At 50.9% G+C, this 26,341-nt stretch overlaps 9 protein-coding genes across 9 annotated transcripts; 7 read left to right on the plus strand and 2 right to left on the minus strand.

The window, feature by feature from the left end:
- Nucleotides 1–9: 9 nt before the first annotated feature.
- Nucleotides 10–2,042, plus strand: N7471_010895 (glycine--tRNA ligase; the record flags this gene model as incomplete). Its single annotated transcript, XM_057283614.1, has 2 exons — nt 10–1,596; nt 1,656–2,042. 2 exons carry the CDS (start codon nt 10–12, stop codon nt 2,040–2,042), a joined length of 1,974 nt encoding a protein of 657 aa, XP_057129880.1.
- A 217-nt stretch (nt 2,043–2,259) lies between these two features.
- On the plus strand, nt 2,260–4,407 carry N7471_010896 (uncharacterized protein; the record flags this gene model as incomplete). The annotated part of the gene is made up of 2 exons (XM_057283615.1): nt 2,260–2,382; nt 2,467–4,407. The coding sequence occupies 2 exons, from the start codon at nt 2,260–2,262 to the stop codon at nt 4,405–4,407; spliced, it is 2,064 nt and encodes a 687-aa protein (XP_057129881.1).
- An 894-nt stretch (nt 4,408–5,301) lies between these two features.
- N7471_010897 (serine/threonine protein kinase CLA4) lies at nt 5,302–7,957 on the minus strand (the record flags this gene model as incomplete). The annotated part of the gene is made up of 3 exons (XM_057283616.1): nt 5,302–5,811; nt 5,866–7,882; nt 7,941–7,957. The coding sequence occupies 3 exons, from the start codon at nt 7,955–7,957 to the stop codon at nt 5,302–5,304; spliced, it is 2,544 nt and encodes an 847-aa protein (XP_057129882.1).
- Nucleotides 7,958–8,564: 607 nt separating this feature from the next.
- N7471_010898 (NADH kinase POS5) lies at nt 8,565–9,985 on the minus strand (the record flags this gene model as incomplete). Its single annotated transcript, XM_057283617.1, has 3 exons — nt 8,565–9,615; nt 9,672–9,786; nt 9,859–9,985. 3 exons carry the CDS (start codon nt 9,983–9,985, stop codon nt 8,565–8,567), a joined length of 1,293 nt encoding a protein of 430 aa, XP_057129883.1.
- A 314-nt stretch (nt 9,986–10,299) lies between these two features.
- Nucleotides 10,300–11,970, plus strand: N7471_010899 (lysophospholipid acyltransferase family protein). Its single transcript, XM_057283618.1, has 2 exons — nt 10,300–11,444; nt 11,536–11,970. The coding sequence occupies exons 1-2, from the start codon at nt 10,585–10,587 to the stop codon at nt 11,921–11,923; spliced, it is 1,248 nt and encodes a 415-aa protein (XP_057129884.1). The 5' UTR covers nt 10,300–10,584; the 3' UTR covers nt 11,924–11,970.
- Nucleotides 11,971–12,143: 173 nt separating this feature from the next.
- On the plus strand, nt 12,144–15,224 carry N7471_010900 (putative RNA polymerase II transcription elongation factor (Ctr9); the record flags this gene model as incomplete). The annotated part of the gene is made up of 2 exons (XM_057283619.1): nt 12,144–13,172; nt 13,239–15,224. The coding sequence occupies exons 1-2, from the start codon at nt 12,318–12,320 to the stop codon at nt 15,222–15,224; spliced, it is 2,841 nt and encodes a 946-aa protein (XP_057129885.1). The 5' UTR covers nt 12,144–12,317.
- A 7-nt stretch (nt 15,225–15,231) lies between these two features.
- Nucleotides 15,232–15,978, plus strand: N7471_010901 (uncharacterized protein; the record flags this gene model as incomplete). The annotated part of the gene is made up of 1 exon (XM_057283620.1): nt 15,232–15,978. One exon carries the CDS (start codon nt 15,232–15,234, stop codon nt 15,976–15,978), a length of 747 nt encoding a protein of 248 aa, XP_057129886.1.
- A 2,135-nt stretch (nt 15,979–18,113) lies between these two features.
- On the plus strand, nt 18,114–18,534 carry N7471_010902 (uncharacterized protein; the record flags this gene model as incomplete). The annotated part of the gene is made up of 2 exons (XM_057283621.1): nt 18,114–18,372; nt 18,434–18,534. 2 exons carry the CDS (start codon nt 18,114–18,116, stop codon nt 18,532–18,534), a joined length of 360 nt encoding a protein of 119 aa, XP_057129887.1.
- Nucleotides 18,535–22,188: 3,654 nt separating this feature from the next.
- On the plus strand, nt 22,189–24,486 carry N7471_010903 (uncharacterized protein; the record flags this gene model as incomplete). Its single annotated transcript, XM_057283622.1, has 2 exons — nt 22,189–22,651; nt 22,721–24,486. The coding sequence occupies 2 exons, from the start codon at nt 22,189–22,191 to the stop codon at nt 24,484–24,486; spliced, it is 2,229 nt and encodes a 742-aa protein (XP_057129888.1).
- Between the last annotated feature and the right edge of the window lie 1,855 nt (nt 24,487–26,341).

Here is a 26,341-nt window from a genome sequence, read left to right on the forward strand (position 1 = left end):
AACGTCAAGATGGCCTCCGTCAACACCAAGACCGGCCAGTCCATCGACCGCACGGTGCTGGACTCCATGCTCCGCCGCCGCATGTTCTACACCCCCTCCTTCGAAATTTACGGTGGTGTGTCTGGTCTCTATGACTTTGGCCCACCGGGAACCGCCCTGATCGCCAACATGACCGACTTATGGCGCAAGCACTTCGTGCTCGAGGAGGACATGCTTGAGGTCGACACTACCATGTTGACCCCCCACGAGATTCTCAAGACTAGTGGGCACGTGGACAAGTTCGCCGACTGGATGTGCAAGGACCCCAAGACTGGCGAGATCTTCCGTGCCGACCACTTGGTTGAGGAGGTGCTTGAGGCCCGCCTCAAGGGAGACAAGCAGGCGCGTGGTGAGAAAATTGTGGTGGACGAGGAGAAGGAGGCCAAGAAGAAGAGAAAGGCCAAGGGCACCGAGGCTAAGAAGCTGGATGATGCCCTGGTCAAGGAGTACGAGGAAACCCTCGCACAAATTGACAACTACGGTGGCCCCGAGCTCGAGCAGCTCATCAAGAAGCATGACATCCGCAACCCCGTCACCGGCGGCGAGGTGCTGCCTCCGGTCTCTTTCAACCTCATGTTCCAGACCTCCATTGGCCCCAGCGCCAACATGCCTGGTTACCTGCGTCCCGAGACTGCACAGGGTCAGTTCCTGAACTTCGCTAAGCTCCTGGAGTTCAACCAGCAGTCGATGCCGTTCGCCTCTGCCTCCATTGGCAAGTCGTTCCGTAACGAGATTTCCCCCCGTGCGGGTCTCCTGCGTGTTCGTGAGTTCCTCATGGCCGAGATTGAGCACTACGTCGACCCAGAGGGTGGCAAGAAGCACGCTCGATTCGATGAGGTCAAGGATACTGAGCTGTTCTTGCTCAACCGTAACGTGCAGCTTTCCGGAAGCACACAGCTGACCAAGATGACCATCGGCAAGGCCGTTGAGACTGGACTGGTCGACAACGAGACTCTGGGATATTTCCTGGCCCGCATTCAGTCCTTCCTGTTGAAGCTGGGTGTTGACCCCACCAAGCTGCGCTTCCGTCAGCACATGGCCAATGAGATGGCTCACTATGCTACTGACTGCTGGGATGCCGAGTTGCTGACCAGCTACGGCTGGATCGAGTGTGTCGGTTGTGCTGACCGCTCCGCTTACGATCTGACTGTTCATAAGGAGAAGACCGGTGCCCCTCTCGTGGTGCGCCAGGCTCGTGCTGAGCCTCTGCGTATCGAGGAGTACCAGATTGACCTCGAGAAGAAGAAGTTTGGTCCGCGATTCAAGAAGGACGCCAAGACCGTCGAGGCAGCTGTTGAGGCTCTGTCCCAGGAGCTGCGAGAGAAGCTGTCTCTTGACCTCGAGAAGGATGGCAAGATTGAGGTCGATGTTGCGGGTGTTGGATCTGGCAAGGTTGAGATCGAGAAGGACCTGATCAAGATTGAGAAGCGTACTCGTGTTGACAATGTCCGCGAGTACACCCCCAACGTGATCGAACCCTCCTTCGGTATTGGACGTATTCTGTACAGTGTTATTGAGCACTCATACTGGTCCCGCGCCGGTGACGAGACCCGTGGTGTAAGCCTTCCCTTCTATGTTTTTCTGCCATGAACGATGGTACTGACGATACACTATAGGTTCTTTCTTTCCCTCCCGCAGTTGCACCCACAAAGGTCCTGCTGGTTCCCCTCTCCACCCACGCCTCCTTCAAGCCTCTTACCCAGCGTCTGACCTCGAAGCTGCGCAAGGCCGGCATCTCCAACCGTGTCGATGACTCTTCCGCCAGTATCGGCAAGCGTTACTCTCGCAACGACGAGTTGGGCACACCCTTCGGTATCACCGTGGATTTCCAGTCCGTTCAAGACAGCACCTTCACCCTGCGCGACCGCGATACCACCAAGCAGGTCCGTGCCAGCGAGGACGAGATTCTGCAAGCTGTCAAGTCGCTTGTTGAGGGCGACGAGACATGGGAGGATATCCGCAAGCGCCTGCCCGAGTTTACTTCCCAGGAAATCGAGGCTTAGAATGCTTAGAATGCTTAGATGGCATTATAAAATACTATTTACTTTTTTTTGTTTTATCTTCTTCCCATATCAAATAAAGTAGAACAGTCCCAACGATATAGTTTTCGTTCATCACGCTAACCAGGCACGGCGTGCCCCGATCCAGACCACCGCGCCAAGAATCCGGGGCATCTTCGTCATCGATCTGTCCTCTTTACACTCTACTTTGTCAACAACAATGGCGCCCACAGTACACTCCGCCAAATTGACACTCTCGTGTCCGCTATTCGCTGCGGACTTTGACCCGCGCAATAATGGTCGACTCCTAGTTGGCGGCGGAGGCGGCGAGGGGCGTAGCGGAGTTGGAAACAAGATCGCAAGTCCCACCATTTCGAGAAAATCCCCCCTCTTGCAGTGCAAATGCTAATCGTTGTTTTCTGTACAGTCTCTGCTTGACACATCGCGTCGCAACGAGATCACTGAGGCCGTTGAATTGAACCTATCGCGCGATGAAGACTCGGTAACTTCGCTGGCTGCGGCCCCGCTGGCTGGCGACGAGGCGGGCTCGCTTGTTGCTCTGGCCGGTATAAATAGCTCGGTAGAGCAACAAAAAAAGAATAACAATCAGCATCTTCGCGCATTCCGGTTTGAGGTGCCGCGGAAGTCCACCGATGTTGCTGCTTCGAATACACAGAGCGCCGAAGCCAGCGAGAAGGACGAGAAGGCGAAAAAGGACACCAAGTCCGAGGAAGAAGTTATTCCCGGAAAGACTATTGCTTTGTCGCAAGCATCACTCTTCCGAACGAAGAACGGGCCAGGCTCTTCAGATACATACCAACGAGTAACGAGACTCTCGCCGTGGCCGAAAGGGAAGGATGGCACTGAAAAACACACACGGATCGGAGCCGTTGCGACGGGTCTGGCACTATCCGGTGAGATTGTGTTCTTCCGCGCCACAGAGACCCCCAGCGAGAAGGATGTCATTGGCCGCATCCAATTAAGCGGCAATGAAGAGGCGGAGGATCTGGACTTTGTCAGCCTCGAAAACGACTTGGAGAAGACCGAGGATGCACACGGCCGGTTCCTTGTGGCATATACAAACGGCCCAGACGTCATGGTTGGCGAGATCTCGTCCTCTAGCCGCTCTAACAGCTCCCCCGATGTCCGCTCCGTTTATACCATTCCTCTGCCCGCCAGCGGAGCCCGCACAGCACGCCCCAAGTTCCGCGCGCTGCGATTCCTCTCGCCCAGAACCTTGCTTCTCCTCCAAAATGCTCCAAACCGCGGTGGTAGCGAGCTCGTCCTTCTTCAACTCCCTAGCGCCAAATCGAGCAAGTCCAAAATTCTACGACGTCGCAAGCTCCCTCGAACCGTGAAGATCGGTCTAGGACTCGATATTTGCCAACTCGGAACAAACCCGCAAGGCCAGCAACAAACCGTCATCGCAGCCAGCTGCAGCGACAACTCCATCCCTATATTCACCCTAGAATACGGACCAAACCGTGGCTACAGCAACTTCCGCCCCTACACAACCCTCCGCGACGTGCACCCCTTCTCAATGACAAAACTCACCTTCTCCACCTTCATCGCGCCCGCACACCCCGTAACCCCAGACGTCGGCCCGCAGAACATCAAGCTCGCCTCCGTCAGCATGGGCAACACAGTCGTCGTACACACATTCCCACTATCCCCCTTCCCAACCTCCTCCCGCACCCCACGCTACGTCCTCGTGACCCCGGGCCCCGCCGAGATCTGGGAACTAGTCTACAGCATCATCATCCTACTATTCTCCATATCCGCAATCTGCGTAGCAATGCTCGCCTTCGCCGAGATCCGGGGCGGAACCCCGCCTGTCCTCGGCGCAACAGAATGGCTCCCAGATAGCATCCGCGGAGCCATCGCACGGGAATACGTCCTACCCCCACGGGATAAGCTGACGTATTTCGATACACTTCTCGCGCCCCGCGGAAGCGGCAGTGAGACCGATATCCCAGTGGCGACCATTGTCCCCACAGACTCGCAGATCGAATCCCTCCGCGAAATCCTGGACCGCGTACACCGCGCCGGCGCCGCACCTGCTGATCTGGAAACTCTCGAGCCGCATTCCCTCTCTGTCATTGTGCGATGTGGTGCAGGACACAATGCCGAGCAGAGCGTGATTATTGAGACTGCTGCGTCTGCGTCTGCGGGCCAGTTTGAGCAGTCTGAGGAGGAGAAGCTGAAAGCTTGGAAGGATCTTTCTGCGCCTGAGCAGAGTGTTTGGAAACAGAGGCTTGTGGATGCGGGGCGTTGGACGGCTTCTGAGGGGGAGAATGTTCTTATTGGGGTTTTGTTTGGTGAGGCTTGTGAGGGGTTGGGGAGGGCTGTGAGGGAGCAGTTGCGTTGACTTTTTGTTGTCCTGGGAGAAGTTGGGGTTTGGTTTTCTTTTGTTCTTATGTACTCAGTATGAATTGTGGTATACTAGTTTTACGCTTGTCAATGATATATTAAAGCCTATTTGATGTTTGTCACTCTTGCTACAACACGGTAGAATAATAAAAGACAATCAAAAGAGATTCAAAAATGGCGTCGTTGTGGTATGTTAAGACCTCTTCAATACCATCTCGAGCCAGCTGGATATTCAGATTATCCTCAACCGTATACCGTCGAGGACAGAGGCATAATCAGCGGACTGTTCTGTTCAAGAATTTGAGTCAGATAGGTTATTAACCATGTATGAAATTGACCTTATAAGGTTATATGAAGACATGCATTTGCTTGATATCCTTTTGGACGACTGGTTGAGTACCCAAATACGGCACAAAGAGCCCAGGGTTACATATATCTCCAGGGCTATTATAGTGCACGCAAAAGCCGATTCTTTTTGATAAAGAAATCGAGTCAAAGTCACATGGGATTTTAAACTATTCTTCGCTTTTGTGCAAGGGCACATAATACAGTGCAAGTTGCAAAATCGTGAACGTCATAGGGGAAACATGGTATGTGTTTTGTGCAAGTGTCGAAGAGAAGTTGGGAAAGGGGAAAAGGAAAAACAGATCAAACGCCAAATTATCCACGCCCAGGGTTGTGTATGATAAGTAAGGAGAGCAGAGCAACAATGATATCTCCAACGAAGAGTGCAGTAAAGGAGACAAAAAAAAAAGAATCACACGGGAAGAGTGGTTTCTGTGAGAATGGAAGTGGAACATGGACATCTAAACGAAGATGCGTAAATGGGACCCAGATGATGTTGCTTCAAGATGTGGTAAATGAAGAGCAGAACGGAAACCTCGGTTATTTACTAGCTAGTGGCCTTCTTCCAGCGGAGGAGTTCAGCCAGACTAGCCAGGCTGCATCCAGTCTGCAGGAATTCGTGGGCAAGGAGCTCGTCGGCGGAAGCACGGCTGTGGACATTGACGCAGAGGCAGACGCTCAGGAAAGCCTTGAGCTCCTTGGTGAGCTTCTCGGGCTTCTTGAGACGGGGGGTTCCGTTGGTGGCAATAAGGTAGAGGGCCTTCAGAGGCTCTTCGTTCAGGTAAGGGGGCTCGGACTCAATCATTTCGATGGCCATGATGCCCAGCGACCAGCAGTCGACCTTCGGGCCGTACTCCTTCTGCTTGACCACCTCGGGTGCCATCCAGTAAGGGGTGCCGACCATGGTGGCGCGCTTGTTCTTGTGTTCGGTCAGCTTGGCGCAGAAGCCGAAATCAGTGATTTTGACGTGGCCAACACGATCGAGGAGTACGTTGTCACTCTTAATATCACGGTGGATAATGCTCTGGTTATGCAGATGGGCCAGACCCTTACAAGTCTTTTGGTAAAACGTTAGTAAATGGATGAAAACAACATTGGATGAAAAACATACCTCAGCACAAATTGTCGCGATCTGACCTTCAGTAATTACTGGGTTATTATCAATCACATCAGTCAACGCGCCACCCTCCATGAACTCCATGACAACCCAGAGTTCATTGCTTGATTCCTGCAAGAATGAGTCGAGGAAGTTGACAATATTCGGGTGCTGGCTGTCCTTCATAACAATAATCTCGTTGACGATTAACTCCTTGCGGGGCTGACTGCGCAGGTCCATCTGCTTGATAGCCACCTGGCAGCGCGGGCCATACGTCCGATAAAGCTCGTGGGCAACACCTGAAGGTGCGCTTTCCTTAACGCGCGCCACATACACGGATCCAGATGCACCTTGACCAATCTTGCGCTGCTTGCTGTAAGACTCGTTCGGGTTGTCTTTGGATACGACAGACCTCAGTCGCTCCATGACCTCGTTCTCGGACATGGCTGACATGCGCACCTCCTTCTGGCGTGGCTGATCTGCCTTCTTGGTAAGAGCAGCTTCGGCTTGGCGAACGCCATCGGGGACGTTCTGCTTGGTCCCGTTTTGCTTGTTGGCAATGTTCAACGGCTTCACAGCTTGAACGGGGGCCGGCAGGCGTGTCGGAGGGGGTCCTGCCTGTCCCTTGGAACCGTTTTGCTGAGGGCGGTTGGCTGAGCCTGGGGCCCGAGGGTCACTGGGAGGATAGCGGGAGCTTGGAGAGCCCTGGCGGTCATCAGTTCGGGGAGCACCCGGTGCTCGGGGCGCGGTTTGGCCGTAGGGACTCTGCGACGGTGGCGCCGGTGCAGGACGCTGTGCGGTGAGCTGTCGGGGGTCTTGCTGGCGAGCAGCAGCGCCTGGAGCCTGAGGGGCTGGGCGGCTTGGTTGATAGCGGCTATTCTGTGACGGCTCATCGCCGCCATATCCACCAAGCTCCTGTTGAGCCATATTAGGACGGCCCTTCGGGATGGAAGCATTGTAAGCATCTTGTTCCTCCTTGTTGCGACGTTCCTCCTCCACGCGGCGACGCTCTTGGTCGGCCATTTCCTTCATCCGTTCAACTTGCTGTTGGTGGTCCGTTGCACGGTCCGCCTGTCCGATCGAGGATGACGCAGAGCGCATAGAACCCTCAGATTGTTTCGATTGACTGCTATCAAGGCGCTGCATAGGTCCTGGCGGGGGAGGACGTGGGGGTGCAATGGAGCTTCCAACACTATTACCGTATGCCTTGGGTTGGCCATTGGGCGGGGAGTTGATTCCAGCGTAGTACTGCGGGTTCTGCTCGCGCATCTTGATATCTGAGTAGAATTCAAGAACCTCAATGACAGCCTGGGGGTTCTTCTTGTAGTCTTCCTTTGTGATAGCCGAGGATGTCAAAAGCTTCTCCCACTCTGGAGGCAAGCCGACGAAGGCGCCAGTATTGGGGTCAAAGCCGACATGAACACGGTGACTGAAGTTTGTCGGGTTGCTAACGCCGCCCATGCCAGGGCAACGCTCGTAGATCTTGTCGATCCACTCATAAATTTCATCATCGGATTTGACTTCGCAGGTGATGGTCTTGGTAGGTAGGTCTCGGGCAAGGAGTGCGGCTTTGGAGTTTGCATCCTTCGGGTTGGCCAAGCGAGTGACCTCGAAGGCCATCTTGGAATCCTCGGAGCGAGCGACAGCAGTGACCGAGGACAAAGGGAAGGTAATCACTACCTTACCAGAATCACTCTTTAAGAATTCGAGTTTATATTCGCGCAGGATCAAGTAACGTGTATTCCAAGTTGCCAAGAATTTATCCTCTTTGCAGCGGACGGTGCCTTCTTTGATGATCGAGATTCCATTTTGGCCGGTATTACTCCGAGTCATAGCCAGCGAAGGACTGCTGGTGTTGGGGAATAGCGAAAGATTTGCGGACGATGGACCCGGTGTGATCGGAGAGTCCAAGCTCATCTGACCGAAGGAGCTGGCTGTGTTGTTGGTGGGTAGAGTCAACTTGGGGGGTCGATCGGTAGGGGGTCGGGGGGCTGGCCCCGGATTCATGAACTGCTCCGGCGCGTACATGTTGCTATATATGGTGAGTAAAATGCTACTAGATTCGGGGGTAAGATGGGAGGGTTACGTACTTCCCATATGAAGTCATTGTTCAAGGGATTTCACAGGTCGCGCAGGGGGGTGCCGGGGGGGAATGGTAAACGAATGCGCCGGGACCTCCTGAGGCCTTCAAGACCGGCTAGCGCTATTAGACGACAATCAGCGACTGCATTCAGGGGAAGTATGATCCAAAGAACGATTCACGATGTTCTCTTTGTTAAGATAATCACTCGAACACACGAACTTCCCGGGACAAGGGGAAAGTAGAGTAGGTAGTATCGAGGGAATCGAAGGAGGGGTAGAATGGGTACCTTTTTTATTTGGGAAATCAGGAGCGGTCCTCGCACTGCGAGGATGCTCGAGAATAAACAACGCAATATCAGACGGAAGAATAAAAAAAAAAATAGAAGAATCACAGTTCGAGAGAAGAGGGAAGAAGAGAAAGGGGGAGAGGAGATGTCCCCTGAGATAGGGCCCGGAGAGTACTTTGGAAGTTCATCTACAGAAAACAAGCCTCTGCCAATCAGAGTAGCCCATAAGGGGATTGGATCCACGGTCTCCCACTTTATAGGATTTGGATTTTATGTTGTATACATTTTATATTCTATTTCTTACATTGACACCAAAGGGAATATATCATATTGTACATCTGTTAACTATAGCTCTCCAAATGGATGATTGAACTTCAACAATCCATTCAATCCACCAACCCATCCCTCATGGGCTTCACTTCCCACACTTCTTCGCATCACACTGGGTACACCACCCTGCCACTCATTCTTCCCATGACGCATCTCCTCATTCCAAACTCGGACTTCCATACCAACTGCCATCCCTTGACCTAAATGAACGCCATCCAGACTAACTTCTAGTTCGCGCCCACGGTTCTTTTCGCTTAGCCGCAGCGTGATGGGGGTGCTGGAAGGGAGAACCAATGGCCGGAAGCTGAGGCTACGCGCGCAAATCGGCGTTAAAAGGATGGACGGGACTAGTGGATGCACAATACTACCTCCGCTACTCAGGCTGTAGGCTGTACTTCCGGTTGGCGTGGAAATTATAATTCCATCTGCCACAGCCTCAGTCAGGAACCGCCCACCCACAAACACATCTACCACAGCCAAGTGTGGTTCTTTGCCACGGTGAATGAGGAGCTCATTCATCACATACACCCCCTGACCCTGGTCGGTCTTGGTCCGGATAGGCGTTGTTTCAGTTCCGTCGGCGGTAAACAGTCCTACTTTCAGCCGATTGCGCATCAGAATGCGGGCCCCCCGCGTAGAGCCCATAGATTTGCCCCGGACAGAGGACCACCCGGTCGGCCCCATCTCAGTTTCCTGTTCTGTGAGTGCCGCTCCCGGGAGATCTTCTAACACATGTGTGCGATCACCTGCCCCGGCTCCAGACATGTAGACTTCTCGGAAAGCCCGCTTAAACTCCGAGAACTTCCACTCACTCAAGAAGCCTAATGTGCCCATGCTGAATGATAGAACGGGCGGAACGTTTGAGCAGGTCGCGAAGAGCGACGCTGCATGTAGAATCGTGCCATCGCCACCCAGGGTCACCGTGAGGTCGACTTTATCGTGAAGCGCGGTCGTTTTCTCGTCGAGGGAAACCGAGTAGACGGGAAAAGAGAGCGACGAATGTACTTCGGCGGCAGTCTTTGACTCGAGAATCACCGCGATAGATGGGTATGTAGAGGAAACATGACTTGTAGATGTCAGCCTTGTGTCAAGTCGCTTTTCATGGGCATGTCTCGATCTTACTTGACGAACTCAATCAAAGAATCAGTAACCGCTGGGGCGCAGTCTTTGCGCACCAGGAAGATATTTCGCGGCGGTGCTGGCCACTGCAGACACAGGAGCTCTTCGTCGCAGGATTCTGAGAAAATCCATTAGTCTTTGAACCAACAAATAAGCAAGACCAGTCCAACAGGTCAGCTCCAAGCCACACCTTGGTATTTTGGTATTAGGCGCTTAGACAAAGAGCCGATGTCTTTGATCTCGTGACGTGGTTGAGACGTGGAAAAATGCTGGCGGAAGGCGAGGCGGGGACTCCTGCGGAGGATGGTGCAGAGCATGTTGCAAAGAAGATCGCAGGACTATCGACCCTGGTCATGTGTATCAGCCAGGGCGACTCCAGTCAGGAGGATTTCGAGTTGGATTGCTCACATCAACGCGCCATCTTTCAGCCCAAGGTAGGAACTGGGGTATTAATGAGCTGGCACAAGAGTTGGTTTATAGCTCCTGGGTCTCAGAGGAAAGACGAATCACAAAGAAAGAGAGATGTCAAGCTTGGAAGTAAATAATAAGAAACCTAGGTGACGTTATGAGGCTGTGACCATTTTGGTGGATCCACAAGATCCGCCTGATTTCCCCCTCCAACTATCCAACCCTTCAACTGTCCAGATCTCCAACACTTATCTCTTTTGATTCCAGAATCTCTTTTATTATAACTCCCTTCTTTCCCCCAGGACATGGCAAATTATTTCATCTCCTAGCTTCTACCTAGCTTGCGTGCAGTTTGAGCCCATACTATCGATCGTCACTATCTCCGCATCCGACCGCACCATTTCTGCGTGTGGGCTCTGTACAGCTGTAAAAGCATTCGCTAGCTTCCAGTCTAATACTTGACTTTCTACCTCAACGACAGGGATCTCCGGATCTCCAAATTTCCACCATGGAGTCTGCCGAGGTTCGACAGCGCAAGCCACTGACCGCCAAGAATCCCGGGGAGCTTCAAGAGCTCTCAACCAAACCACCTACCGAGCCCCGTCTCAAACATGGCATTCCCATGCAGATACTGCGCTCGCTTCTGCTGATAACGTGGGCGGATTGCTGTATTATGGCGATTTGTGTGACGCAATTAATCGGGGCCCCGCTGTATCTGATCAACAGATATTACTATTATTCGTATATGGCATATACAAAACAATGTTTTGGACTGGTTCTCAGTGCTGTCACTCAATGGAGCTCTCCGACCCTCTTCCGGGTTAGTGGTGATGCTAGCGTGCGTGGGCAAATCCATCTATCGAAAGATGGATTGCTGGAGACCAGGTTCCCGGAGCGTCTCGTCATGATCTCGAACCACCAGGTTTACACTGATTGGGTCTACCTCTGGTGGGTTGCATACACCAACCAGATGCATGGCCGGATCTTCATCATCCTGAAAGAGTCACTTAAGTATATCCCTATCGTGGGCACTGGCATGATGTTCTACGGTTTTATCTTCATGGCTCGCAAGTGGATGTCCGACAAGCCAAGGCTTCAGCATCGCTTGGATAAGCTGAGTACAGTATACTCGGGCTCCAACTCAGCCCGCCCACAGTACGATCCTATGTGGCTGCTACTCTTCCCCGAGGGGACAAACCTGTCCCTCAATACCAAGAGACGCAGCGACATTTGGGGAAAGAAACAGGGACTGCCTTCATTCAAGCACATGATTCTTCCCCGGTCTACGGGGTTGTTCTTCTGCCTTCAGCAGTTGCGAGGAACCGTAGACTGGGTGTACGACTGCACCATGGCCTATGAAGGACCACCGTAAGTTTTTTGGTTTTTTTTTCCTCTTTCCCTCTTTCCCTCTTTCCCTCTTTCCCTCTTACTGGAACAATACTCACAAATTTATCTATAGAAAAGGAAGCTATCCCGATAAATATTTCACTCTCCGCTCCACATATCTGCAAGGACGACCGCCGACCTCAGTCAACATGCATTGGAGACGCTTCCAGGTCTCAAAGATTCCTCTTGATGACCAGAAGGAGTTTGAGGACTGGCTGACAGCACGATGGGCCGAGAAGGATCAGCTTATGGATCAGTACTTCGAAACAGGCCGCTTCCCATCCGAATTGGCCGGTTCGATCAAAGCCGATCATGCAGTAGATGGCCAGAAGGTTGCTGCTTCAGCTGGATATGTCGAGTCATATGGTCGCCTGCATCACTGGAGTGAGCTTGGTCTTATCTTTGTGGTGCTGGTCAGTGTTGCTTTCCTCTGCAAATTTGTAACAAGCTGGGTGCAGTGATGTGAATATCGCACCTAGCTATCCCACTAGTAAATTTAGTAAATGCCATTTTCTCCAATTATTTTGCTCTATTTTATTTTGAAATCATTGGCAAGTGATCATTCAATAGTTCCAGAAAAAGTGAATGAATACACTTATTGTTATATGCGGTGTGGCGGCCTGTGGCGGTGCAATCCAGCCACTCCAATCGTTCAATTCTCACCTTCTCATCGCCGCGCTGTTAGTCTCCGAGAGTCACTTTTTCGCGTTTTCTCCAACTTCGAGGTCGCTAACCTCACCGGTCATAATCCTGAAATTTCTTTGATGGACCGCCTCGCCTGATCATGAGTTGAGGCTCCTACAATCCCATACCTACTCGCAAAGTGGCCTCATCCCTCCCGTCCCCGGACACACCATGGCGCCTCTTGAGAATGGCCAAACCAATGGCCTGAACGGCGATGCTGTATCTTCAGCAATCCCATTGAGCAATTTGCGCTTTTCCGACATCCCCGATGCTATCGACATTCCCGCATCCAGCTTCGACAGCGAAGTCGAAGTTAGCTTGCTCGAGCTCCCCGATGACCCGACTGAGCTTTGCACCCTCTTGGAGAACGAAAAAGCGGCCAAGAATTTCTGGGTGATCATTGCGCTCGCCTACGCGAAGCGAAAGCAGATTGACCATGCCATCGACATCTTGACTAAGGGTCTGGCCTCCGTCGCCCACGGAGCGACAAAGGAGAAACTCGGCCTGCTGGGCTGGATCTGCTGGATGCTGCTTCTGAAGAGCCGACACGCTCCTCGAGTCGCACCTGAAGGAGAACTATACTCGGAAGCTAAGACGAAAGATCACTACCTCCAACTTGCGACGTCGACGTTGAACGAGGCTTCACGACTCAACCCAGCTTACCCTCCTCTCTTTCTGGCGCGTGGCGTCTTATGTCTCCTCCGTGCATCACTATACCCACCTCGTGCTGTTCGCCCGGGTGCGATTGATACCTCGGAAAGAGTCGAGTCGCTGCGGCAGGCTCTGAAATGTTTCGACGAGTCATCTAAAGCCTTTGGCGGCCGGAATATCATGGCTATTCTGGGACGTGCCCGCGCGCATTACATGCTAGGAAGATACGCAGATGCACTTGAAGGATACCAGAAGGCTCTGATCAAGATGCCTAACCTCACAGATCCTGATCCTCGTATTGGTCTAGGTTGCTGCTTGTGGCAGCTAGGATTCAAGGATCAAGCCAAGGTAGCTTGGGAGAGATCGCTGTCTCTGGTATGTTAAAAAAATCCCCACAAGCCTTTGTTTTTCATAAAAAGACTAACCGCCATCGTTATGCAGAATCCCGAGTCCAAGGTTGCCAACGTCCTGCTCGCAGTTTACTACCTCCACGACAGCTCTCGCCGAGCCACCACTGACCCTATGTTTGGGTCAATGTACAAATTAGCCATGACTCAATACACCCAAAAGGCATTCAAGCTGGATAAGGAATACCCGATGACCTGCTCCATGTTCGCCAGCTACTTCCTCCTCCGCAAATCATATCCCACCGTCGAGACATTGGCACGCAAAGCCATCGAGCACACAGATGTCATGTCTATTGCCAGTGACGGCTGGTACCTTCTTGGTCGCAAGTCGCACTATGAAGGCGACGATGCCCGTGCTACCGAGTTCTACAACCGTTCGGATCAAGCCCGCGGTGGAGTCGACAAGGGCTATCTTCCCGCCAAATTCGGCGCTGTGCAAATGCAGATCACGAACAAGGACTTTGACGGTGCCAAGTTCCGACTAGAGAAGATTGTCCAGCAAGCGAAGAACCCGGAGGCGATGACCCTCCTTGCTGCTATTCACGCGGAAGAAGTCTTCGCTGCTCAGAAGTCCGGCAGCAAGGAAGACAAGTCGACCGAGGCAAAGCGAGCCATAACTCTGCTTGAGTCAGTGCGCTCTATGTGGAAGGATGAGAAGCAAAATATCTCTCCCGACGAGTCGGTTCTTGTTTATCTTTCTCGTCTCTACGAGGGCACAGCTCCAGATAAGAGCATGCAGTGCCTGACCCAACTGGAACAGATCCAGATTGCTGAAATTCCCGAGGATGCTCGACCTGATATCGAGGACCAGGATAAGATGAACGCTGCTCTTAGGGAGAGTCTCCCCCCGCAGCTCCTCAACAACATGGGCTGCTTCCTTTACCAGAACGAGAAGATCGCTCTGGCTCGTGGCTTGTTCCAGTCTGCACTCAACGCCTGTGTGCAATCCAAAGAAAAAGAGGATGGCACTGATACCGATGCGCTTGTCACCACAATCAGCTATAACCTTGGACGGACTTACGAGGCAGCCGACATGTGGGACGAAGCCAAGAAGGTCTACGAAGGTCTTCTGGAGCGTCACTCTGACTACACGGAAGCTAATGCACGCCTGACATATATTGCCCTCCGCCAGAGCCCTACAGATGAGGGTCCTAAGAAGATTGGCAAGCTCTACGAAGCGGACAGTACAAATCTGGAAGTTCGGTCGCTCTACGGATGGTATCTCAGCAAGGCGAAGAAACGAGTCGCCAACCTTGCTGAAGATAGCGAGCAACGTCATTTCAAGCACACTTTGCAGTACTATGACAAGCATGATCGCTACGCGTTGACTGGAATGGGCAATGTGCATCTCCTTGCCGCCCGTGACATGCGCCGCGACACAGACCAAGAGAAGGAAAAGCGTCGCAAGATTTACCAGCGTGCTGTAGAGTTCTTTGATAAGGCCCTCCAACTGGACCCCAAGAACGCATATGCGGCCCAGGGTATTGCGATCGCCCTGATCGACGACAAGAAAGACCACAGCTCTGCTGTGCAAATCTTGTCCAAGATTCGCGATACGCTCAAGGACCCCAGCGTCTACCTCAACTTAGGACATGTCTTCGCTGAACTCCGTCAGTTCTCACGGTCAATCGAACACTACGAGTCTGCATTGTCCAAGGATCGTCAACGTGACGTGCAAATCTTGGCTTGTCTTGGTCGTGTATGGTGGCTGCGAGGCAAGCAGGAGGCGAACTTGGCCGCAATGAAGACAGCACTAGACTACGCCACGCGTGCACGCGACGTCTCTCCGGATCAACTTCACCTGCAGTTCAACGTTGCTTTCGTGCAGAACCAAATCGCCTCACTCGCATACGGTCTGCAGCCTACCCAGAAGACCCTCCAAGATGTCCAAGAGGCAGCAGAGGGTCTCAAGGAGGCCATTGAAACCTTCGAGCGTCTTTCCAAGGAGAAGAACCCCCTACCCCAGCGCCGCATTGGAGCAGCGAGCCAACATGGGACGCACGATCAGCAAGCAGCTTGACCGAGCCATGCAGAGCCAGAAGGAGTACGAAGAGAAGAACGCCGCGAAGCTTCAGCAAGCCCGTGAAGCTCGCGAAGAAGCCGCGCGGATCCGGGAAGAAGAGCTGCGCAAGGCCCAAGAGGTCGAGATGGAGCGCAAGAAGCGTATCGCCGAAGAACGCGCGCAGATGGTCGAAGAGGTGCAACGACATGCCGCGCAGCGCGCTGAAGACGAGCGTGCTCGCGAGGAAGCCGAATTGACCAACGATTCCGAGACCGGTGACCGGGTCAGGCGCAAGAAGAAGCCTACCAGCAAGCGCAAGAAGAAGGGCGGGGACGATTTCATCGCGGATGAAGATGAAGGCGATGCTGCGCACAGCGCGGCCGAGAGCGAGGGCGAGGCGGCGCCCAAGAAGCGTCGCCGCTTGGAACGCCGATCGGGCGGGAAGGCTCAGGCTGCCAAGTCTGAGAAGCCTGGCAAGTACAAGAGCAGTGAGATGGTTGTTGACTCTGATGACGAAGAGGCGGCTGGGTCTGCTGGCGAAGACAAGGACGATCTGTTTGGCGACGAGGACGAGCCGGCTGAGGAAGCTGCGCCGCGTCGTCGTGGCAAGGCCACTCGCCGTATTGCTGATGATGATGAGGACGAGGAAGAAGAGGAAGAAGTGCAACTAGAAGTGCAAGCCGAGAAGTCTGGCAATGAAGACAACAACGACGACGAATTGTTCGCCGAGGAGCCTTCAAAGACTACCGAGGACACGGAGATGCAGGAGTGAATTATGCCACATTACAACTACTTTTTTTGTTACTATTTCAAGTTCTATTTTCCTTTTTCTCATCCAGGCGTCTGGTAAGGGGCCATCTGAACTGCAATTGATACATTTCTCCCCCATGTACTTCAAACCATGTGTAATTATTAGCCTTGATCGTTATCAGTCTACAACAAAATCCAAAAAAAACCCAACCCTGTGCATTGTTCGAACAAGACCATTGAAATAAATCAAAATACCTAGGTACCATACCAAGCACTCCGTACCCACTCAGGTAAAGCTCAGATGCAAACGCCACAAGGGACGGCCAAAAACCGGCCTTTACAGACATCTGGATCTTAAAAGCCTCAGTAAGAAAGGAAATACCTAATTCACTGCGCAGCTAACTCCAAAAGGATGACAAGAGGAAGAAATAAATTAAAAAGGAACAACGCCAGGCCCAAGCGCAGCGGCACCTGCATTGAATTAATCTATAGAATAAGCAACTCCATATTCCTCACTCCTTCGAACGAATTTGCTCAGGGCTAATCTCCCCTCCACGGAATTCCGCTGGAGATAATCCGTCCCTGGCAAATGGCTCAGTAATTTCAGACATGGCTTGCGCAGGCCACAGAAATGTTGGAATTACACGTGTGGTCACTGGTGGGATTGACCCCTGCGGCCCCTACGGAGCACCGAGCAGACTACTCCATATGTGTCTAGCTGCTTGGCAAGTGAATTAAACGTGCCCCCATGTAACTGCATATGGTAGTAGGTGTATGCACCCCTGGAGGATTGGAGGGGCTGTGTCTCATGCTGTGTCAGCGTTGGGTTAGGGGCTATCTCGTCTATTAGGGCATGTTTTTGATAGGAGGCTTTTACCTGTGTGTTCTGTGTGTCTGGATGTAAGATTTCTGTACGGAGTACTCTGTCCGGAAGTCCTCCGTACTCCGTACCTTTGCATATCTAGTCTGATGATCGGTGGAGTATGGAGTACAAAGTACGAATCTCAGATCTGAACTTGAGAATTAAACCTTTCGTACTATCCCAGGCTGCAACGGAATTATTTACTCTGATCAAGGTTCAAGATCCTAGAAAAGTACAGAGTCACACATAGCCAGGGGGGACCACAACACACCAAAGCCACTATATCGACATGGAAAATGGATACCACCCAACGTCCCAGCCGGTGGGACCTGGGACGCAGGAAGACGGAGCAAAATTTTTTTTTTCGTAGAGTCAGGGAACCGGCTTCTAAAGTTTACAAGAAATCTCGCCATACTTGCATAGGTTCTATGTTGTAGGAGCATTCCAACAATTCGATATGTGGAGATCTTCGGGCTGTTACGGATGGACGGGAGACAACTTTATTCTCGCTAAGCTTGAAGGTTCCAGGAGTTTGGGGATAAATTATTAGGGCTGTTTGACCTTGGACTCTTATGTACAAGTACATTAGGATGCTGGGATATCAGGATATTCAAATGTAGATTATTAACACGGAATCTCTCCTATGACTCAATTTCTATTAAAAGGCCAGTCGTTTTAAGAAAAACTGAAACAAAGAAAACCAGGTGCAGGGTAGCATCGAAGTCGCCGATGATATCTAACGGCAGGCACCGTTCTATGGTTCACCGGCCCAAGAAAGTTTTTAAGGATTGTCAACAAACTACAATCGACGGATCATTTCTCTTCATATTACTATTGTCTGCATCATGGCATGTCTCTATGTTCAACACAAGGCCAGTTATCAGGGCCTTTGCCGTTTCTATTCTTTCCACTGCCAATCCGTAACCCTCATTGGACATCCACTCCATCACAACTACACATATGTCATAGATCGTGACCATGTCCATATTGTTCAGCCAAGTAGAACACAATCCAAGATCCAAGCTGAGGCTTAAGTTCCTGGAGCACGTCAGCTATCATGCCGCAAACATCTATCCAGAGATCAGGGACGATAGTACAATAGGTACTTAAATGGCCTGGTCATCTCCCTAGAGATATCACCAGCCAGATATATTTCTTGTCCTCTATCCACTCCAAGTTCAATTAAGAACAGCCTAGTTCGAATCTACCCACTCCTACTATAAGTGAATACAGACCTACCAGATTCCAGCTCAAGCAATTCTCTAACGACGACTCCAGTTCAAACCCATATCAAAATGCGCTACACTCTCGTCGCTCCAGTCCTGTTGGCGGTCACGGCACTCGCTGTCCCCGTCCCCAACCAGAACGGTGTGGCCAGCGATGCTGGCGTTGCCGTTAACGTCGGCGGTGACAAGACCACTGGTGTTGCCAAGCGTGATTCCGAGGATGTTATCGGCGATCTTGGTGTCGCTGCTAACGTCGGCGGTGCAGAGACTATTGGAGTCGGCAAGCGTGGTGGTGGTGGCGGTGGTCACGACGGCGGCAATGATGATGGTGACTCCGGCTCTGATCAAGATCGGCAAGCTTGGTGCCGCTGTCAATGTCGGCGGCACAGAGACTACCGGAGTTGCTAAGCGCTCCGAGGGGGATGTTATTGACGAGCTCGGCATTGCTGCTAACGTCGGTGGTGACAAGACCACTGGTGTTGCAAAGTGAAGTCACCACGACTTGCTTACGGGGCTCCATCACCCTCAACGAGGTTGTCAAGCTCCGGGGATCTGGTTGATAATAAGGAGGCAGATAGCCCAACCTTGAATGAACTTCGGGGTATAGACCTTACGTTCTAATTGTGGGCATTTCATCCTTCGTCGCCAGAAGAGCAAAGCTAACATGCAACTTAGAATTGGGTAGACTTCTAATTTTGGACTCAAAAGACAAAGAACCGGCGTTATGGACTTGGCTTGATATCACTTCTAATCTTAGAGCTTTAGTGCCTGGAAATCAAAAGTCTGGGCTTCAATATTTCAATACTCCCACATTTCCATTGCTCTGAATATGATGTATAGAGTACGGAGCACACAAAGGAAGAATGATAATCGACTATTTCCAATAGTTTCTCATTTGTTTGTCTGTTATTTAGTCATTCCGAAGAGACCAACCTAGGAAGTCCCATGTATCACAAATATGCCTTGCAACATGGAAGGAGCCCCCTGGACGTATGCTGTAGTACCATCAACACAGCTAATCCCTACCACTATCATGTACTAAGTTTTAACGGTCAATGCCAGGTTACATCAGGATCGGGCGCTCAGATCGTCGCACATGGTAGGATTTAATATTGACTATCAGCGCGCCTATCTCCAATGAAATGGAATATGGTTTAAAGGATTAAGCCTCGATGATATCGCCCCTATAGCAATATTAGATTGGTCCATTCTCCACACGATACATACATAGTTCCAACGGGCGCATGCATCTGTACGGAGTACTTTACCTAGACAGGCGACCGTTGGATGGTGCCTGGGGTAAGATGATAGCGCGTTACGCCATACTCCGTATTGAACTACAATTTGGGGCCATCGTCGAGCGGGAACATGACGAAAAGAACACAGTTTGACTTTTAAGGTATGGAGTACGGACTACTCCGTTCATAACTACCGGCCTCGGGGACCAACTTCCATCTTGTTTCAGGGGAATTGGATCTGTCGATCCTCGGGAAGCATGAGTAGGAACGTGTTCGTGATAGGCGAACCATGTGAATGAAGATGGGCTAGGTACGGAGTAGTAGTAATAATTTACCGATTCCTTCAATTCCCTCCAATTCTAGAACGTGTCCCTTCAAACCTTGTCTGTCGCACTACTCTACTCCAACAATTATATCATACCTATATTATACTATTAACACACATTCTCTATTTTTTTGGGGACTTGATCCATTTTTAAATTGGATTTCCCTACTCCGAGAGACTCCTACTTGGTTTGATCTTCTGTTTCAAAAATGCCAAACAAAAAAGCAAAGATGAGATCTGACAGTCAACGACACTCCAATCTCCGGGCATATTCCTGACGCAGATCTGAGCTGAGGAAGAACACCGGGGACGCTTGGGCCTATGAGATAAACAGATAAACAGGTACGATGACGATCATGGACGCGAAACGCGAACGGCCGGTGGAGGTGGGAACGTGCTTCTTTCTTAGACCTCCTGAAAGGGGATAACAGTACGAATTAGACGGAATAACTAGTTAACTAACTTCACGTAGACAGTTACATAAGTAATTAAGAATATCAAGTGCCGCACTACTTTGTACGCAGGTACAATATATATGTGTACATAATAATGTAGGAACAGAGTTCTCATTACGGAGTCCATGTTCTAGACTACCAGATCATCAGGAGTCCACTTTACGATACACACAACTAGCGGTATATTGTACTCTGAAATAGAATGGGACTTTTTTTTTTGTATTTCCCCTCGGGCTTCGCCCTTGTTTCGAATCGTGCTAGCTGCAGGCTACGGTCCACTTCCACACAAGATAGGAAGCTGGCTGTTGACTATAGACTGCCTAAGTGAATATTAGAATATGTGTGTGACGAGTCACCACAACGGGCAAAAGTAATTATGTGCAACAATACTATGTTGTAAAATTGATTCTATCTAGTACTACTTCCAGGGTGATAATATGCACATACCAGGCACAATGGATATACCCCGCCCTGAGACAATGCAACTCTCCGACAGGTAAAATGTAAGGGTGCGGTTGACTCCCGGATACTCACATTCTTCAGCTTCTTCGTCTTGCATCCCCGATGCAGTGTGAAGTTTGTATGCGGTCTGATATGTTTTGCTTTCGTTTCAATTAAAAGAGAGTTTTTGCTTTCGATTTGCATGAGATAGGAGACCGGCACTCCCCGAGGGTACTAAGTGAACGGCCCCTACAGCTGCGAAGGATCACAGGAACAAACTCGCATGGAGATCCTTGCCTGTCCACCTTTTTTTTTTACAGGGATGTTTAGGTTGAACTGGAAAAACTGGAGAGATGCCGTAGCACGTGTATACCTAGGCTATGGTTAATACGATTTTAATTGCCTAATACAATGTTATTATCGACTTCTGAACCCCACTGCCGGATGCCGAAAGTAGATTGCGATCTGAGACTGGGCTTTCCCAAGCCCTATGTTTTCACTAACTAACTAGAATCACTTTTAGGGCCGGATGGTTTGATGAAACCCGTTGAACCGAGGCTCCGCTATACGCGGGGAAAGGAAGAGGCGTTCATGGCTGGTCTCAGACCTCACGCAAGGCAGAAATTATAGGAAAGGGAAGAATATTATTCGGACAATAAATCAGAAAGATAATACCACACAATTGATGTATACAATATGTTGTAAGGGAAGGGAAAACATGAACTTCCCACGGTTCCAGTGTGCGTCCCAACTTATCGTGATAAGGGCTTGTCCCTCTCCACTCAAGTCTGGACTCCTAACGTTGCTACCTATGTAAGGAATTAAGTGTACAATATGAAACTGTTTCAATATTGCCATTGGATATTCAGTTGGATATCTTGCCCAATGGTATTGACTTACTCCTAGGGTAATAAGCATATGGGGAGTACGGAGTATAGCAGGAACAATAAGCCAGATCGCGTATATCGTGTGTTCCCTTCCCGTGTTCACGGGTCAAAGCTAAGTAAACCTTGGAACCTTTGAACCTTGGGTAAAGGAAAATGAAATAAAATAAAATAAATACCAAAACGGGGCGTATCGGACCGCCGATAACTGCTCATCTTGGTATAGCTTTGCTTTTCTTCCCCACAACGCGGGTCTCCAGCACGTTCAGGACCAACCCCCTGGCTCGATGCATATGCCAGTTGGGTATCGGCTCCGTGACGCTGGGAATTTCAGATGTTCAACGTACCTTGGTTACTATCCCGTGTTATTTGTTTTATTTGTTTCTCATTTTTCTCAATTTTTTTGGATTGTTTGTGTATGGAATATGATCAATAGAAAAAAATATCAAGCCGGTTGAGTGCATGGTGTAACCGCTCTAATTCAAACAAAGAGAAATAGATCAAACAACATTGGAACACACCAAATATAGGAGAAGACCTAATGACTATAACATCATATACTAATAATGGAAAAAAGAAAAGTAAAGTAAATACCATAAATACCCCTGAACGCGGCTCCACCATCGATCCGTGTCTTGTATTGCCCCCGTCATCGAGTATTATAATTAATTTATTATCATCGGCACCTCTTTTTGTTCCACTCGAGAACCGTTCCTTTCCACTTTCGCTTTATGTTGTAGACAGCGGAGATCTCCAGATTTCAGCTTATCATGGTGTAGTTTCTTTCCTTCACTTTCCACCATGTCGACTTTTGCACCCCCCATGGCTAAAGCCTGGGATAACGACGACGGCAGTGACCGTCCGTCCACGAACTCGTCCAACGAGCAACCAGAACATGCCGCACATATCCGCTCCAGGTCCACTGCCCACGCTCACAGCCCCAAGCGTCTGTCTGTCTTCAGCGGTCGTTCAAGAAGCAATACCACCACCTCGACTTCTTCACGCCAGTCACCGGGTTCTTCCATGACCTCGACAGATAGTTCAATTGTCTCTGATGAGCGAGCCGGCTCGTCATTGGGACTCCGCTCCGATAAGCAGGACAAGCCATCCCGGTCCTTTTTGGCGCGGGGAAGCCGCATGCTGCGTCGACAGGGTAGCAAGATCAACATCGTCGCCACGCTGGACGAGGAAGATGAGGCCGATCGTGAGAAGGCCCGGCCTGAGAGAGAGATGTTTGGCCGTCGCGCCCGCCATACCGATCACAGTAAGTATACCAGCCACTCAGCTGATAGCTGCAATTGTGGACTCAATTGACCCTCGACAATCGATATAGGCGAGCGCTTGAAAAGCATTATTTCGGATCCTTTTGACTTCCACCACTTGACTCATACCAACCCCTCGCAGTTCCAGGCTTTGGATCAAACACGCGAGAACGATCTCGTCACGGAGTTTTCGGCCATCCGAGCATCTCAACGACCCCAGACCGGTCTTAAAGGTATCCGCGCCGACGACATTCATTTCCGTAATTTCTCCAGTGATGACCTGCGCTCGCTTGGAACTGCCACCACGGTGGATGTGCCCAGCGTAAGCCCACCGGCTTCTCCAAAAGCATACCAGCGCCACGCACGCAGAGAATCTCGTGTCAACGAGAACTTCTCGCGACCAGTCTCCAGATATCCCCGATCCTGCCCCACCACTCCCCCACCTCCTGCTGTGCCAGAGACTCCCCCGCCTGAGACTGATGAACCGGCACCCCGTGCCATTGACGAGATCCTGGGCTTGTCCACTGCGATGACGTACCCAGATCTCCAATCAGTGCAGCCAACCCGGTTTTTCAGCCCCGAGCCCGCAGATGGCAGCGCCAGGACCTCGTCCATGAGCAGCCACTATGATTTGGAAGATGTCCCCGAGGAAGAGGAAGGAACCCGGTATTGGGACAGCCCCGAGTCCAGCACGGGATGCCCCCATTCTCGCTCAACTTCTCAAACCAGTCCTCCACCCAATACCCAGTCACCCAGCACCAGCGAGCGCAAAGCTCCAATGTCGATCTATGTGGCCGAGGAGCTCTCCAGGAAGTTCTCTGAGGCATTGGGCTCGCCAACCCTCCCTCAATATCTTGATGACACGGACACTCCTCGCGCCCAGGTGGAGGTCACACCACCCGAGCCAATCGCCAACCTGCACCAATTTTCATATGAGGATGAATTGTATGACTCGTGGGACGCAGATATCGACTACTGCTATGAGCACGCAGCCGAGTCCACCTCCAACTTCGATTGGTCTCGCACATCTCTGGACGAAGCACGCCCTCAAGTCAGCGTAGCCTGCAACGAGGGGCCCTGGCTCGCCCCGAAAACCCGACAGCTCCAGCCGAGCCCACTGAGCACCTCCGCCCTACCAACCCCAGACCTGGACCCCAGCCCAGCCCAGTCGATGCCCTCCCACACAGCAGCCACGCCCTCAAGCGGAGACTATGAGCAGGAGTTCATCGCGCGGGGCGCAGACTACTTCCATCCCGTCAGTTCCTCGATCCTCCCATCAATGGGAAAACAAATCTCCCACGAACCATTGTACGAGGAGTACATGACGACTGATGGCGAATCAGACCGCCACTTCCCCTTCTCACAGGGCATGGGTCCCATCTCCCCACGCAGCAGCTTCTCCCCGATAAGCAAGTGCAACTCGCAGGAGAGCCTTATGCTCTCTCGCGCAGCTTCCATCGTGCGCAAGCACCGCTCCTCCGTCTCGACGACGACCAGCGTCCCAGAGCTCATTCACAGCTTGTCCAGCAGCCGCGAGCTCATGCCAACGGACCGCATGACAGCCGGCGAGGCACTCACCCGCCCTGCATCATCCTCCCAACACCGCCAGACCAAGAGTCTCGCCGAGGCGCACTTCCTCCTCCAGAGCGGCAGCAGCACGAGTCTCGAGGGCGCGGATCTTACCGTGTCGCTCCATGACCGCGCCAAGTCCATTTCGGAGGTCGAATCCCAGCCGATCAAATTCGAGGCTCCTTTGCCTCCTGTTCCTCCCAGAAACCCGAACCGGAGGAAGGCTCGCTCGCCATCTTACTCTCTCTTCCCGACAACCGCTCACTGAGTGTCACTATCGTTATCATCAACCCCCCTATTTTGTGTTGATTTTCCTTTTTCACCCCTTGCATATCTATCTCACACCTCTCGCTTTGTCATCCGATAGAACCTCCCTCAACCATCTCTCAACGAGTCCACGATCTGTGTTTTCCTTGTGTCTCTGTTTTTATGTTTAACTTGTCTTGTCTTTACCTGTGAGCCATATGTGTTTCTTTTTGTGTTTTGTTATGCGTGTTTCAGCTGTGGTCAATCTTTCACCTCGATGCATTTCTCAGCGATAGCGATTTTTACTGGCCTGGTGTCTTGGAAGGGCGATTTGGGAAAAGAGAAAGAGGAAAAGGAAAAGGATCTTTTGGAGGAAATTTGGATTTCGTTTTGGGGTCATTCGCTAGTCTCTGGTTTTCTTTTGCCTTGTTATAGACTTTGATTCTTATAGAGGAGCTGATCGGCTCCAATACCATTTGTTGGCATGACTTTGCAAGTATAAGTGTAGAGTGAGAAGAACATGTGTAGTTCATCATCCTTTGTATTGTAATAGACTTTTCTTCTACAGGATCGGTGCACTGTGTTTAAAGATCATATAAAAGAAGAAGACACTTTAAGAATACTTTAAGAAGATTTTAAAAATGCAGGTGGCAGGCTAGTCAAGTAGAAGGTTGTTTGTTGGTAAAAAAGTATATCAAAGTCATTTAGCACACAACACATCCAAGCAGCAACTAATACATGTCCTTCAGTTCTATCTGCTTCATCGCTAAAACCGAGGCCATATATCACCAAAAGTTCACGAAGGCCCAGCGCCATTCCATAGAGCCCAGGAAGGAGGCGTACTCCAGGGGACTGGTAGCATCAAGGTTTGATATCTCTGGTTTTCGAGGTAGGAGAGATTGCGAGAAGTCAAATCTTCTAGCGAAGTATCGCTAAGGGCTTCAAATGTAAGTCGGGGACTCGAGTCCATGTATTCCGGGTTTAGTTTCCAAACGTCAGGCTCGTCCCGCTTACTCCATGCGTTAATTCTCCATCGGGGATCATTTGAGCTGAGACCTGGCCCAAGGTTGATGTATCTCGTCATCACTATAGTAACACAACCATTTGGTCGATTTTTAAATAATTCAATCTCATACTCGGTGTTGCAATGTTCGCACTTCGAATACTCGTGGGTCGGGTATTTGTTTAGAGTAATATCCTGCATCCAGAACGACTTCTCTCCGTGTTTACAAACTCGGAGAACTGCAAAATGATTTTGTTCCGCTTCAGGATAGTCTTCGCCGTCGGGTTCTAGCGATATTATTTTGTTTGAGATGATCTCCTGAATTCGCAAATGCAGACTCGGTGGCTTAGGGCATATCTGTGCCTCAATCGAGAATAGAGTAGTCGGTCTGGAGACTCTATCCCCCCAAAAAGGGTCATTTTCAACTTCGGTGAAGGAAAGCGCATCTGTGCTAATCCCGCATTGAGGACCGTAGTAGAATCGTCTCATAGCAAGTTGAAGATGAGAAGAGTGAAGCGTATAATGAGAGCAAATACTAGAATGGTGATGTATCACCATCCATGAACTAGTGCATGAAGCAAACTTAGGCGCACGCACACAGTCAAGGCGAGGCGGGTAATTATGCGCCGGGTATGATAGCCCCAGTGGCTCTGATATACTGCCCAGATTATGAAGGACTAAGCAGGCCTCGCAAGCGAAGTAGCGTGGGTGATCACGTTCGAGCCGACGTAAGAAAGATAGCCGGGTTTGTCGTTTTAGATATTCGCGCTTCATCCGGCTCCCGAAGATTGCGAGAAGTCGATGCTTGCAAAGCGAGAGGCAGTAGATATCCTCAAAAGGAAGAAAACCTGCTATTGATAACAATAGCTCGACA

The sequence above is a fragment of the Penicillium samsonianum genome, assembly GCF_028829775.1.
Source record: "Penicillium samsonianum strain IBT 33392 chromosome Unknown utg000007l_segment0_segment0, whole genome shotgun sequence".
Taxonomy (NCBI): domain Eukaryota; kingdom Fungi; phylum Ascomycota; class Eurotiomycetes; order Eurotiales; family Aspergillaceae; genus Penicillium; species Penicillium samsonianum.

What these genes read in the sequence shown, in the direction of transcription:
- N7471_010899 (XM_057283618.1), top strand. Translation starts at nt 10,585, where the DNA reads ATGGAGTCTGCCGAGGTTCGACAGCGCAAGCCACTGACCGCCAAGAAT. An exon ending in ATGGCCTATGAAGGACCACC is followed by an intron (nt 11,445 to 11,535) that starts GTAAGTTTTTTG and finishes ATTTATCTATAG; the next exon opens with AAAAGGAAGCTATCCCGATA.